Source organism: Mauremys mutica, chromosome 8 (genome assembly GCF_020497125.1).
Source record: "Mauremys mutica isolate MM-2020 ecotype Southern chromosome 8, ASM2049712v1, whole genome shotgun sequence".
NCBI lineage: Eukaryota > Metazoa > Chordata > Testudines > Geoemydidae > Mauremys > Mauremys mutica.
In genome coordinates this window covers 103,598,196-103,611,940 of record NC_059079.1, presented here as the reverse complement: position 1 = coordinate 103,611,940, position 13,745 = coordinate 103,598,196, and the positions used below count along the sequence as shown (strand labels likewise).

The 13,745-nt window shown below is 44.9% G+C and overlaps 3 protein-coding genes across 5 annotated transcripts in view; 2 read left to right on the top strand and 1 right to left on the bottom strand.

Annotated features, from left to right (window-relative positions):
• Window positions 1–13,745, bottom strand: part of CANX (calnexin) — a 72,252-nt gene that overhangs the window by 55,572 nt on the left and 2,935 nt on the right. The window lies entirely within an intron of this gene.
• Window positions 1,032–10,909, top strand: LOC123375725 (leukotriene C4 synthase-like). Its single transcript, XM_045026932.1, has 6 exons — window positions 1,032–1,066; window positions 6,081–6,312; window positions 7,120–7,219; window positions 9,406–9,476; window positions 9,743–9,824; window positions 10,472–10,909. Exons 2-6 carry the CDS (start codon window positions 6,255–6,257, stop codon window positions 10,596–10,598), a joined length of 438 nt encoding a protein of 145 aa, XP_044882867.1. The 5' UTR covers window positions 1,032–1,066; window positions 6,081–6,254; the 3' UTR covers window positions 10,599–10,909.
• The window catches only part of CBY3 (chibby family member 3), a 21,475-nt gene continuing 17,164 nt past the window's right edge, over window positions 9,435–13,745 (top strand). The window contains exons 1-2 of the mRNA XM_045026930.1: window positions 9,435–9,476; window positions 9,743–9,824. The gene's annotated coding sequence lies outside the window, so the exon portion shown is untranslated. The remainder of the gene's footprint in view (window positions 9,477–9,742; window positions 9,825–13,745) is intronic.

The window sequence follows — 13,745 nt, the reverse complement described above, 5'->3', positions numbered from 1 at the left end:
TACTACAATAATAATAAAAAAGCTGTTTTTCATTTCCACATACAACATATCACTAAAAATTATGCAGATGCATTTTAACTCTATTACTGGGTGTTTCTTCCTAGCCAGAAATGTTGCTGCCATTGTGTTATTTTTTGGTTTGCTCTCTCTGGTACCTACTGAAAAGGCAATAGAAAAATTGGCAAAAGAAAGGGAAAGAAGATGTCCTATATACACATAAAACCCTCTTGGTAGCACAACAACTTTGGCTTTTTTAAAAGCTTTGAATGGGGAACATTGTTTTTACTGTATGTCTCAAAGGATGTAGACAATCCACCCTTCATAACCTATGTAAGTAACTTCAACATTGTATTTTGACTTTTCAGCCATGTTATGTGCAGGCAGTGCGGGGTTCTATTCATTTTATTGTCTCATAAAATACACAAAGCATACTTTATTCCACAGCCTTTTACTGTACAGGAACTCCTCACTTAATGTTGTGGTTATATTCCTGAAAAATGTGACTTTAAGTGAAACGATGTTAAGCGAATCCAATTTCCCCATAAGAATTTATGTAAATGAGGGGGTTAGGTTCCAAGGAAATTTTTTTCTACCAGACAAAAGACTATATACATATATATATATATACATATATATATATATATATATATACACACACATATATATATATACACACATACACACACACACAAACACACAGAGTATAATTTTTTTAAACAAACAATTTAATACTGGTACACAGTGATGATGATTGTGAAGCTTGGTTGAGGTGGAGGAGTCAGAGGGTGGGATATTTCCCAGGGAATGCCTTACTGCTAACTGAACTAGCAATTGACTGAGCCCTCAGGGTTAACTCTCACAACACTCTACAAGGCAGCAGGAAAGGAGGGAGGGCAGACGGACGCACACCCTGTGTGTGAGAGAAAAAATGTGCATTTCCCCTGTAAGTAGCTGACCCCAGGCTTAAGTACTCTGCCTTGTTAATTAAATCAGGTTGAGGCAGCTACTGCCTAGAAGCTCCCTCCCTCCATGGGGTGTCCCTCCCTCCCGCTCTATGGAAGATGGGGTAAGCGGGGTGCAGGAGTACGGGGGAAGGGGAGACACCCTGACATTAGCCCTCTTTTTCCCCCTTCTCCCTGTACAGCAGGCAAGAGTCTCTGGGAGCAGCTCCAAGGCAGAGGGCAGGAGCAGCACATGGCAGTGGGGGGAGGGACAGCTGCGGCACAGGGAACTTAGGGAGCTGATAGAGGGGGGCTGCTGGTCCACTCTGGTTCCAGCCAACCACCAGCTTGCTGTAATGGGCTGCTCTTCCCGCAAGCAGTGGACAAAATAGGCGGCTGCCAAATAACGTTAGAAGGGAGCATTTCACAACTTTAAACAAGCATGTTCCCTAATTGATCAGCAACTTAATATCGAAACAATGTTAACTGTGGGGACTTTAAGTGAGGAGTTCCTGTAGTGAAGTCTTCCTAGTTTTCCTGCAGAAAGACTTGTTGGGTGTTTTCTAGGTTTTTGTTTTGTGTTGTTTTTGTAACCGTTTTAGCTTTTATTTAAAGAGGAACAATAACTTTGATAACTCAGATGCCTTAATTAAACAAACACCTGCTTGAATTAAATGCACTTTGAGCCTGAATATTATGTGTCTTTTTAATTTCACATCATTCCCCCCCTCTCCCTGTTCTACCTTGTATAATGCTGCACATCCTTACTCATGAATAGGATTAGAATAACACATGTACATTTTAACTAACAAGCCTCTTCTTTTACATTTTTATTTATTATCTAAGCCATTCTCTTATAGAAATTGTATAAAACTTGTTTTATAACATAGTATATACACAACTATAAATTGGCCTAAGGAAGTTTCTAAAGTTGTATTGATTAAATTGGTTATTGGTGACTTTCTTCAAGTTTATCATATTGATCACATACTGTGTGGTTGACACTTTTCTACTCTTCATCTTTTGTCTTCTCAGTTGACAGTGTCAGTTTAAATCTTTCATAATCTCATGTTTAGGTCCAAACTTCTGTTTTTCTTATACATCTACATGTAGCCTATTTATTACTTTACCTATCAAAACTCTACATAATATTATGCTTTTGTCCTTTTTCCTCCCATTTAGTTTCATTAGTTTTATATCTTAAATGTTAGTTTAATTATGATTATTGTTGAAGATGTTTCTCCCTTCCTTAGTATTCAAAAAAAGTTCTAAAAAAATCAGGTTTGGTAGCGGGTGATGACCATCTTCCAGAAAACTCCAAAAAGTTCCTCCAGATTTCTTAGTAGTTATCATTTGGCCTTCTCCCCTTTAAAGCTGACTTGTTTGATGAGTTAATTTTTCTAGTACCAGAATTTCCTACGCTTTTTGATAGCTGTCAGTAGCTTTAGGGGAGTCACTCCTCTTCTACCATCTTGCTATAGTAATTTTAGCAGCAACTATGAGATAAGCCATAAATTCTTTATGGCTTTTTTTAAGACACTGAGTTTTCTGGACAATTTAATTCAAATACTAAAGGGTTATCTAACAGCTGACACCCTGTTATCTCCCTACAGCTTTCCAAAATGTCTTAATTTTGGACCCATCCACCATATATAGAGAAATCCTCCCAATGTCATCACATTCTCTCCAGCATTTACCAATCCTGTACCATAAATCTATTTAATTTTAAGGGGAGTTAGGGCCCACTGATTAATAACATAAAATTATGTTAAAATTCTTTATGTATTTATTGAGATGTGGGGGACCATTGCTCCATATGTTCTCACATTGTTCAGTTTTGTTTGTCTATGCACAGGTCAACTTTCCTTCTTTTCATAAACATAGGTTGTCTTCTCTAAGTAACAGAGATGACTTTGTATAGAATGGACAGGAAGCCTTTCTGTTTCATGGATGTAGGGAGTCGTTTCTCAAATTCTTTCAACTTTCTGCCTTTTTGTAGGGGTGGGGTGAAAAGTGTCTCAATGGTAGGTATTGATATACAGCAATTTCAATGTCTTTTGTGAGCTGTTGTATTTCATCAACTGATCTATATGGATTGTCTCTAAATAGTTGCCCAAAGTTTGATATCCCTATACATTCCCACACTGCAGAGGGAGGCAAAAACCAAACAGACCAAAACAACAACAAAAAATTCCAATGTCACTGCCAGTCTGATCTGAGGGAAAAATTCCTTCCTGACCCTACATATGATGTTCAGTTAGACTCTGATTATGTGAGCAAGAACCAGCCAGCCAAGCACCTGAGAGAGAGAGAATGCATGGTGCCACCTTAGAGTCCTGGCCCACCCTGCCCAATGTCCCATCTCCAGCTGTGGCCGGCCCTGATGCTTTAGAAGGAGATGAAAACCCCTCCAACAATACATTGGGGTGGAGGCGAAGGGAATTCCTTCCTGACTCCTGGTGGTGGTTGGCTGAAATCCTGAAGCATGAACTTTAGAAACATAAGAAATAAACCGGAGGTAAGCCCCAGGGCTGTTGAGCCCTGCCCTCTACCATCACAAGCAACCCCGTCAGACAATTTAATTAATACATTTGTCTAGCTCTCTTCAAACTAATTGTTTGCACTCACAACTCCTGTTGGGAGGCTGTTCCAGAATCTCACCCCTCTGATGGTGAGAAACCTTCTAATTTCCAGCCTGAATTTGTTCATGGCCAGTTTATATCCACTTGTTCTTGTACCAACATTGTCCTTTAGTTTACATAGCTCTTCACCCTCCCTGGTATTTTACCTCCTGAGATGATTTCTCTCTATAAATGCATCTCCTCTCGGCCTTCTATTTGCTAGACTAAACAAGCCGAGCTTTTCCAGTCTCCTCTCATAAGTCCTCCATTCCCTGATCATCCTTGTAGCTCTTCTCTGCACCTGTTTCACTTTATCTTTCTTGAACATGGGCGACCAGAACTGTACACAACAGTCCAAATGAGGTCTTATCAGTAGTTTGTACAATGGCATTAATACTTTCCCTTCTACTGGAAATGTCTCACCTACTACCCCCTAGGATCGCATTTACCCTTTTCACAGCCACATCACATTGGTGGCTCATAGTCATCCTGTGATGACCTACACACCCAGGTCTCTCTCCAGCTTTTTCTTTTCCAAGGGATGACCCCCAGTTTGTAGCAGAAATTGTTATTAGCTCCTATATGCATGACCCTTGCACTTTGTACTATTGAATTGTACAGTGAGAATTGAAAAAGAATAAAATGCTCAAGGTTATCTGCATAGGGAAGAAAGAGGTAATGCCCATTATGAGGCTAAAGGTGGCCTGAAGAATTTTGGCTACTCAGAAATGTATTGATTGATTTTGCTTCTGTTTAATATTAAAATATCAGACCCTGTTTTTGCTGGATGACTGGGCTATTGGAGGGATTATGATGTCACATGATATTGAGAGGAGAAAGGTTTTTTTAATTCTTGAAAACTCTTCACACCTGATTCTCTTCTTATTTACACTGAATTTATACATGTAGAACTCCACTGATTGCAGTGCATATTGTTGTGATTTTACAACAAAGCAAGTGAGAGAAGAACCAGGGCTCTGATTTTTGTTTGTTTTTATTTCCTGTTGTTAATAGACTCCAACCTGATTAACAGTTGGTAGAAACATTCTTTTTAAAGATTAAAAGACTCCAACCCCTTGGACTGAGGTCTGAGAACTCCTACCCCTTCTTGTTTCCTCAAGAAAAGCCAGAGATTAGAAGACAATATTCCTAATACTTCTAAATTAAAACAAACAAGCAAGGACATTCCTCTGGTATTCTTATCCATCATAAAGCAGCAAAAAAGGCACCAGTTTATCTGCTTCCTTTGCAGTTCTAGCATTAAAAATATATATATATTAGAAAATGAGAAGCCTGTTCATGTTACTTGATCTTTTGTTTAATTCCTGTCAGCTAGGTTGGGTTGGTCTTGTTTTCTTCCATAGTTACATTTAATGATCGTGTTATCTTATTCCTCTTTCCTTTTCTGTGTTTGGATTAAAGGGAAACTACTCAGCAATAACAGGGAGGAAGGAAACAAAGGGCCGAATTCAGCTCACATATGCCAATTTTACATTAGCAGGAGGATATTCATTTCAGTGGAGTTGCTCCTGATTTACACAGGTGGAAATGACAGCAAGAATCAGTGGGGTTTTTTGCTATGTCCTAATGCATCCTGCAACCTTCACTCAGACAGAACTCCCACTGATGTCAATGGGAGCTTTGCCAAAAGTGTAAAAACTGTGGGTGAGAATTCCAAAGCCGACTGGAGGATTTAGGTGCATGACTGACTCCCATTTGTTTCACTGGGAATTGTGTGTCTAAAGCTCCTTGGTGTCTTTGAAAATCTCAGCCTGCAAGATTTAACAGAATCACAGAAATGTAGGGCTGGAAGGGACCGCAAGAAGTCACTTAGTCCACACACCCCCTGCACTTAGACAGGACCAAAGTAAAGTATTACCCTGCAAAATAGATTCTGTTTGTCTTTGAACTTCCCTCACCCTCCAATGCCATCATTATGGCAGAATCATCACATGGGAACTTTATTTATTAATTATTATTATTTTGATGTCACAACCATTAGTAAGTTCTTGTTTTGACAGTTATTTTTGAGGATGAGTAATCTGAAATTAATGAGTATTATGAAAATACACTGGCAGTGCTGCATCACTATTATCCAATAAGCTGCAAGATACATGCACACCGCATATCAAGGAGAGCGGTGTTTTCATCTGCGATACCAGTAGGAAAAGCAGCAAAGAGTCCTGTGGCACCTTATAGACTAACAGATGTTTTGGAGCATGAGCTTTCCTGGGTGAATATCCACTTCGTCGGATGCAGGAAAAGCATCTTTTGGCCATCCCTGGGTATATATGTGAGAGCGGTCAGGACTTTTAGTTTTAATCAGACATCTTCTTGGCAGCTGATTGTTGGGCTGGTAGTGCTTATCTTCTGCTCCCAGCTGCTGGTCTACACCTTCCCCCATTTCCCTACCATACATTCTCAAAAGGAAGAGAGTAGGGATGGAAATTCTGAGCTGGTTAAAGACTCCTATCACATCCTGTTGCTTCACTTTGCATGTGTATGTGTGTGTCAAAAGGAAAGGCAGCAACTGCCCAGTTGGTAGTATCAATCTCTGGAGCTTGCAAGGTGGCTAGGAGCCAACCTTTCCTGCTTTCTATAGCACATACTGCCCGCCTGATCAGAGGAGAGTGAAATTAACTAGCAGACCATTCTAGCACAAAACAGACACCCGTAGTCTGGAAGAGACAACATGCTGGATCAGATTCACTTACTGGCTGCTGTGACGGTCCTGGGAGTCCTGGAGCAAGGTATAGTGATTGAATATACATTCCCCACAATTGGATCAGCCAGTTTACATCCTTGCTGTTCTCCTCCTTTTATTTGCATGAATTAATAGCTCCAGCGGGGTGCAGGGATGGTTTCATGTAAATGAGAATCGGGTCTCTTCATTCTTTGTGAAACATCTGTTCAAGAGGTGCATGTGTTGCAGAAAGGAAGGATGAAGGATTAGGGAATTGATTTGTCTTCCATTTTAAAATATTGTTTTCATCCTCAGAACTAAGATGGGAGAGGATACCATGGGGTAACTGACACTATATCAAGTGCACAGGCTGGAAATATTTGTATTATATTTGTTCCTGAAATTAGACCAACATGTGGCTAGTGTAGCATAAGTCTGTCCCTTCGCTGCTCCGGCCAGCCCGCAGGTTTTTTTGTTTTTGTTTTTGCTTGGGGTGGCAAAAAAGCCAGAGCCGGCCCTGGTGGAGCCTTGTCAGAGCTGGAGATATCCTCTCTCTGGAAACTCTTGAAAATATCTCACTAGTGGAGAAATCTGGTCCCTTCCAAAGGCATCACTTTTTTTTTTCTCTTCAGAACTATTTGTCTGAGTCCTGGATATAATTATTTTATGGTATAGATAATATAACAATAGTGGCATAAGGTGTGGGGGGAATGACTCCACTGCATGCAGGGACATTACACCAACCTTTTCTTTCATGTAGTGGTGGAATGTTAACAAGCCCTTCTATCACAACACTGAGCTCCATCATCTGTGACAGTCTCCTGGTCTCCAGGAAAGCTGCTAGGATCATGGTTTCTTGTTTCTTTCTTTGCAGCTTACTTCTCCCTCCAGGTGATCTATGCCAGACGGGCATATGGGATCTCTCCTCCAAAAGTCTCAGGGCCACCTGATTTTGAGAGGGTCTTTCGAGCACAGTAAGACTTTTTTTTAAATGACCTGCTCCATGGGGCCAAGAGTAGCCTCCTATGTCATCTTTGCTGGCAGAGTTTGATCAGTTTGCTCACAAGACTTCCTCCAAGAATGCAGGTGGTTACGGTATTGGGAGGCCAGAGAGAGGGAGCTGTAGGAGCTATATGGCTGACAGAATGGCAATGACTAGTCACGCTGCCCATCCCCCTGCTCTATCAGCCTGCTGTCTTGGTGGAAAGCTTGCTGCGTTTTAAACAGAGGGGACTGATTATTGGAATAAATCCCTCCTACTCTGGCTGGTTCAGTCTGGCACTGATGCCAGGGTTCCATCGCAGGGAGGACCCCACAATGCCAGAGTCACATGGATGTATTAGGCCATGGCTACACTTGCAGATGTGCAGTGCTGAGAGTTACAGCTGTCTTCGTACAGCTGTGTAGGGAAAGCGCTGCAATGTGGCCACACTGACAGCTACCAGCGCTGCAGTGTGGCCACATTTGCAGCATTTGCAGCGCTGCTGAGAGTGGTGCATTATGGGCAGCTATCCCAGCGTTCAAGTGGCTGCAACAACGTGCTTTTCAAAAGAGGGGGGTAGGGTGGAGTGTGACAGGGAGCGTGGGGGAGACAGAGAGAGTGGATTTTTGGAGCCGACACTGTGTGTCAGCTCCCTGCCTTGCAAGTTCTAAGGACTGGAAGATACACAGCACCACCCTTCAATCCTTTTAAAACTTTCGACCCCTTCCCCCACCCCTCTCTTATTCACTAAATGCAAATAGCCTTCAGACCACATAAGCAGCTGTTTCAAAACGGATCCCCCCTCCCCCCGCTTCTCTCCTCAAGCAAATTCTCTCTCTCCTCAAGCAAACACTAGCTGTGCACATTCCAAAGGAATTCCCCTGCCTGCCTCTGCTCCAGCAAACAGGAGCGGTGTTTGTTTTTAGATAAGCAGCTCCGGGAGCCCAGAGTTCACAACAAAACAAAGAGAGGCATCACAACGAAACAAAGAATGTTATCTGGTACTTAAAGCATTTTGGGAAGGTTCCGGAGGTCAGTTACAGTGTAGTAAGATTAATCACTGTTTACACTTGCTCCCCAGCGCTGCATCACCAGCGCTGCACTCATTATACCTGAGGCAGATCAGGTGTACGGCCAGTGCTGCAGACAGGGAGATGCAGCGCTGGATGTGCCTTGCAGGTGTGGACAGTTACTAAGTTGCAGCGCTGTAAACCCACCACCAGCGCTGCAACTCTCCAGTGTAGCTAAGCCCTTAGTGTCGGTCTTAGGACTGCTCAGAAGTTAGCCACTATGGCTCAGTTTAAGACTTTCACTTATACACCTTTCAGCTACAGATGGCAGAAACCAGCCTTGGGCACAGCACACGGAATGGAGTAGGGAGGATGATGGGGATCCAGATCTAGATCTCTGATCCCGGACTGGTTTTATGCCAACCCTGACAGAGTTTAGAGTAGCCTAACTGTAGCGCTAAACTCCATCAGCTGGTAACAGCTCCCAAGGAGATTGTCAGCTGGGAATAGCCAGAGTACAGTGCCCCTGACATAGCCTCTTTGCCAGGTACTGTCCTGGGAAGAGACAATGGCCTAGGAGGCTCTATGCTCATTGGGATAATCCCTAGTTAAGGAGACGTGGCCAGTTTCCATCTCCTTTGCATCACCAGAGCAGGGCTGCAGGATCTGATCCTATACATGGAAAAAACCTACTGGATCATTTATTCCATTTCCCTGACAGTGCAGGAGATAGTCCTCAGATCTGTAATCTCAGACTAGATCATTAGTGAAGATGGCTGCAATGGCTAACAGAACACACAACCACAACTTGTAACCAAAGTTGCCAAGGAAAACATAAGGGAAGGTGAGGAGGAGGATGCATGTATCAGGAACCAGGCTCACCACTGCCCATGGTGCTGGGTGAGTGAAAAGTACTCTGAAAACTAATGGGAAGAAACCACAGTCATTTAATATTATGGCCCACATTCTGCTCTGAGTTACTCCATAGAACCCCATTAGCTGGGGTTAGATAGGAGATTTATTCTGAAGACCGGGGCAGGAAAGGAATGGGTGCAAGCCACTGAGCATTGCTTTACAGAGAAGTAGTCTATGGAAAAGCAGAAGCCTGGAGCCACTGGAAAGCCTCAGAGGCACAGAATGCTGATCCTATTCTCCTCTTTTCCTCCAGGGTGAATTGCTCTGAGTATTTCCCCATTTTCTTGGCTATTCTCTGGCAGGCTGGCCTCTTCTTCCATCAAGGTGAGACTGACCGGTTAGTTGCTTAAACGGGGCGAGGGAAATGCTGGATCTGTTCAGCTCCATGTGTTTATGTGCTGGCCCAGTGGGCAGAGTCAACAGGACTTGCTTCCTCAGCTCTCTGGCAAGATGGCACCCGCAACAGAGAGGGAACAGTCAGGGTCTTCCCTGGAGGCTTTAGCCTTAGAGGGACAGGCTAAACTGGTCAAATAGTTCCAAAAAGCCTTTGGTGTCTTCTACTGTAATTTGTCTCCTCCTCTCGATTTCAGGTCTGACTGCTGCCTTGGGCCTGCTGTATCTCTACTCCCGTTACCAGTATTTTATGGGGTATAAGGAGTCCTCCTCGGGAAGGTAATGGAGCCCTGCTATGGTTGGGCATGGATGTTTTGGGGCGTCTTTGGCATGGGATTTAAAGCACTTGGGGTGTGGAAGAGTTTGGTTTCTGAGACTGCTGTCCTTCTGCCTATTCAGGATGCAGCAGGAGCCCTGCATCTGTTAGAAAGATCAGCATTAATCAGAACTGCCAAGAGTTCTCTTCCCTGAAATATAAAAATACAGTTAGATTAAGGGCTGATTAAGGGAATTAGAGCCCACAGAAATTTATAGGAGCCTCTTTAACATCACGATGTCACAGCAGGTGTTTGAGTACTATGTTAAATATTATAGGGAGCCAGTAGTCATTAATATGGGCTTGGGTACAGTATTAGGGCTAAGTGTACAGAAGAACACAAGGAGAGTTTTCTGCTTCCTGGGGTTCTGAGTTTCCTCTGATCATATGGGGTATTTGTGTGTGTGCGTGCACACACCTGGGGTGAGCTAGAACAAGGGGAAGGGACTTAGTACAGATGGGAGAGTTCTAACCTAGGGGGCATAGGGAGGTGGGAATGGGAGTCTGATGGGTTTCACTGTAGCCTCTCCCCACTTCTCTCTCTTGGGGTATATTACTCCCCCTAGAAGAGGCCAATGCGTCTAAGTCTGAGCACTCTGTCTCCCTCCAGGTTAGCCCCAATGTATTTCAACGCTGGAGTTCTCTGGATTCTTATCGGACTCGCAGCAGTTGGGATCTTGCATTTCTTGCTCTCTCACTATGTGGGGATTAATGTCCTTCTGTTCATTAGCTTGTGAAAGGAGCGTCTCCTTGGACAACACCCTCCCTTCTTGGCCCCTCTGAATGTGTCCCCTTTCATTAGGTCCACATAGCCTGTCTCCTGCAGGCAGTGGTGAGCTGGAGCCGGTTCGCACTGGTTCGTGCGGACCAGTTGAATTTTGAAGCAGTTTTAGAACCGGTTGTTAACCCGCTTCCCTGCGAGGGGGCGCTGTGGCTTTGATGGGCTCCGGCCGGGAAGTGATGGGGTGGGGCGCTGTGCTGCGGGAGCCATGCGGGTTGCTGCTTGGCCCTGGGCACAGGCCCTGTTGCTGCTGCTGCTCCCCCGACCTTTGGCCCTAGGGCTCCTGCTGCTGCCTGGTGGGTCCCTGGCTGCTCTGCTGGGCCTGGGCTGCGTCCTGCTGCTCGGGCTGCTCCCAGCCGCTCTCCCCAGGAGTACCCACCACCCTGCCCGCAGCCAGCCCCTGTCTCCTGCCAGCCCCGCACCCCCTGCCCACAGCCAGCCCCTGCCGCACCCCCTGCCTTGCCCTAGGGTGACCAGATTACATGAACAAAATATTGGGACACATGGGGGGGGCAGGTCTGGAGTGCCACCAAAGTGCCCCCCCCAAAAAAAGCCAAGCCAGAGCCCCACACCCCCCTGCCCTGCCTGCAGCCAACCCCTGCTGCACCCCCCCGAAGCTCTGCCCTGCCTGCAGCCAACCTTTGCTGCACCCCCCTGCCCTGCCTGAAGCCAGCCCCTACCTCCAGCCAGCTCTGCACCCCCCGCCCTGCCCACAGCCAGCCCTGCACCTCCTGCCTCCAGCTAGCTCTGCCCCATGCCCCTGTCTGCAGCCGGCCCCACATCCACTAGTGCCCTGCAGTTCCCAGGGTAACCCTGCACACCTGCTTCAGTGAGGAGGGCAGGGAGCAGCTGGGACCCACACATGTGCACACCCTAGGGTGACCAGACAGCAAGTATGAAAAATTGGGATGGGGTGGGGGGTAATAGGAGCCTATATAAAAGAGAGACCCAAAAATCGTTAAAAATTCCTCCTGGGAAAATACGGACATATGGTAACCCTATTGGTACAAAAAAATACATACTGTGGCACATCCCTTAAATCAGAACTTTTTATAGGGAACCGGTTAAGATTTTGGCAGCTCATCACTGCCTGCATGCCTCATATGCCTGCTAAGAGAATGGCTGTGCATAGCACTGCCCTCTAGTGGTGTAATGTTGGACACACTCGGTGTCTGCATTCTAAGCACTTCACTTTCCTGACCAGAGCCCAGTCCTGCTCCTATTGAAGTCAGTGGAAGTTTGTCACTAATGTCCATGGCAGTTGAGCCCAGGTGGCAAGGGAATGGAGCTGTTTTGTTTCCCTGTTTGTGGCAGCTAATGGTCGTGGCTGCATTCTGCATCTATGGGTGTGTCTATGCTTTGAGCTGGGGATGCGATTCCCAGCTTGAGGAGACATACCCATACTAGTGCACTAAAAAGTAGCCAAGGTGGTGCAAGCAGCAGGAGGAACTAGTTATCCTGAGTGTGTGTCCATCAGAGACCATCGCTATGTCCCCATGATGGCTGGCTTCTCCCATTGCTCACACTGTGGCAGCTATTCTCTAATTCTAGCATGCTGGCTTGATCAGATCTACCACAGGTATGTCTCCTGGACCTGAGAGTCTCACCCCGCAGCTCCAGGGTGAAAACACCCTGTGTGGGTAACTGAGGATGGTAATGGCTGCAACCCCAGATGGCTATGTGCCTACAGTCTCGTATATCGGGTACAGTGCTCTTCTCTTTTGGGTCTAGTTCACCAAATCCACTGCTATTTTGGAAGCTGTTTGGGATCCTTTTCCATTGCGGAGTGTTTCTCCAGAGGTGGTTCAGTCTTGAGGACTTCGAGATACAAAGTCCCAATGTCTTGTCCCAGGGGAAAATCGTTTATTCTCCTCAGGTGTATTTTCTCATAAACAAAATGGAGCTATTGCCTAAAATGTACTTAGTTAACTGTTACTCACTACCTAAAAACTCACTAATTCAGAGTTAAGGGTAGCTCGCTGGCCATGCCCGTACCCTTCCTGAGCGTTGAGTAGACCTATATTTAAACTCTGAAAACTAGCCCATAGAGAGCTATGGTACACCCCAGCTCCACCCCCACAACCTTAACTCTGCCCCTTGAAGCTGGCAAGACTCACTGGAGATATACTGTAAGTAGGCTTCAGCCAGGGCAGCTCTATAATAAGTAGATGTGAGGAATGTGGTATGGTGTCCTACAGAAGTGTATTCACTCATTCATTTGCAGGCACTCCCCAGCTTCCCTTCAGTGTTAGGGACAGCTCTAAAGACTGGTGCAAGGAGTACATTGCCACAGAGTGATACAGTGCTGGGGTGTCTGGGGCACCACTCAGAGAGCACAGACTTAAATTTGTGGGGCAGGAGCTGGTATGTACCTTAACTCTGTATTCCCTGGTTTTCAGAGGTGCACTCAATGCCTGGAAGGGTGGGAGGTGCTGCCCGTCACCCTTAACTCCGCGTGAATAAAAGATTTTTGGACAGTGAATTTCCCCCTTTTTGACAGCCAATTTTTTTAAGTGCTCTAAAATCCACATGCTTACTTTGAGTGCCTTGAAAATTGCTGTCAGTCAGTCGCAGGTTACTAGAGAGATGAGGTGGGTGAGGTAATATCTTTTATTGGACCAGCTTCTGTCGGTGAGAGACACAAGACATTACCTCAGCCACCTTGTTACTCTGGCTCATCCGCTTGACTTGAGCCACACTGTATATCCAACTTCTATCCTGAATAACTTCTAAAATATTGCTTCCCCAAAGGGGCAGTGGGGGCCAGATGCAAGCTGAGATCAGCCTCAGGAGGGTGATCTCAGCTGGCATATGTTTGGGGAAGATCAGAGCCATAGGTGAGCCCTAGTTATATGCAAAAAATATTAAATCCAGAGAGATCTAATGACTGCATTCCTGTATGTCTCTCTAAACAAAAGCTCACTGTTGTAATGGTGTTTTGGTTGATATATATATGGCAAGGATTTGTAAACTTATTAATACTTTCTTACTAAATAAATAATATAGAAAGTGTGTGCATATGTGTATATATAAAAATTATATAAAATTTGGATGTCACATGATTTAAGTAAGGTTTTTATATCAGGAAACCTTTGTTCTAACA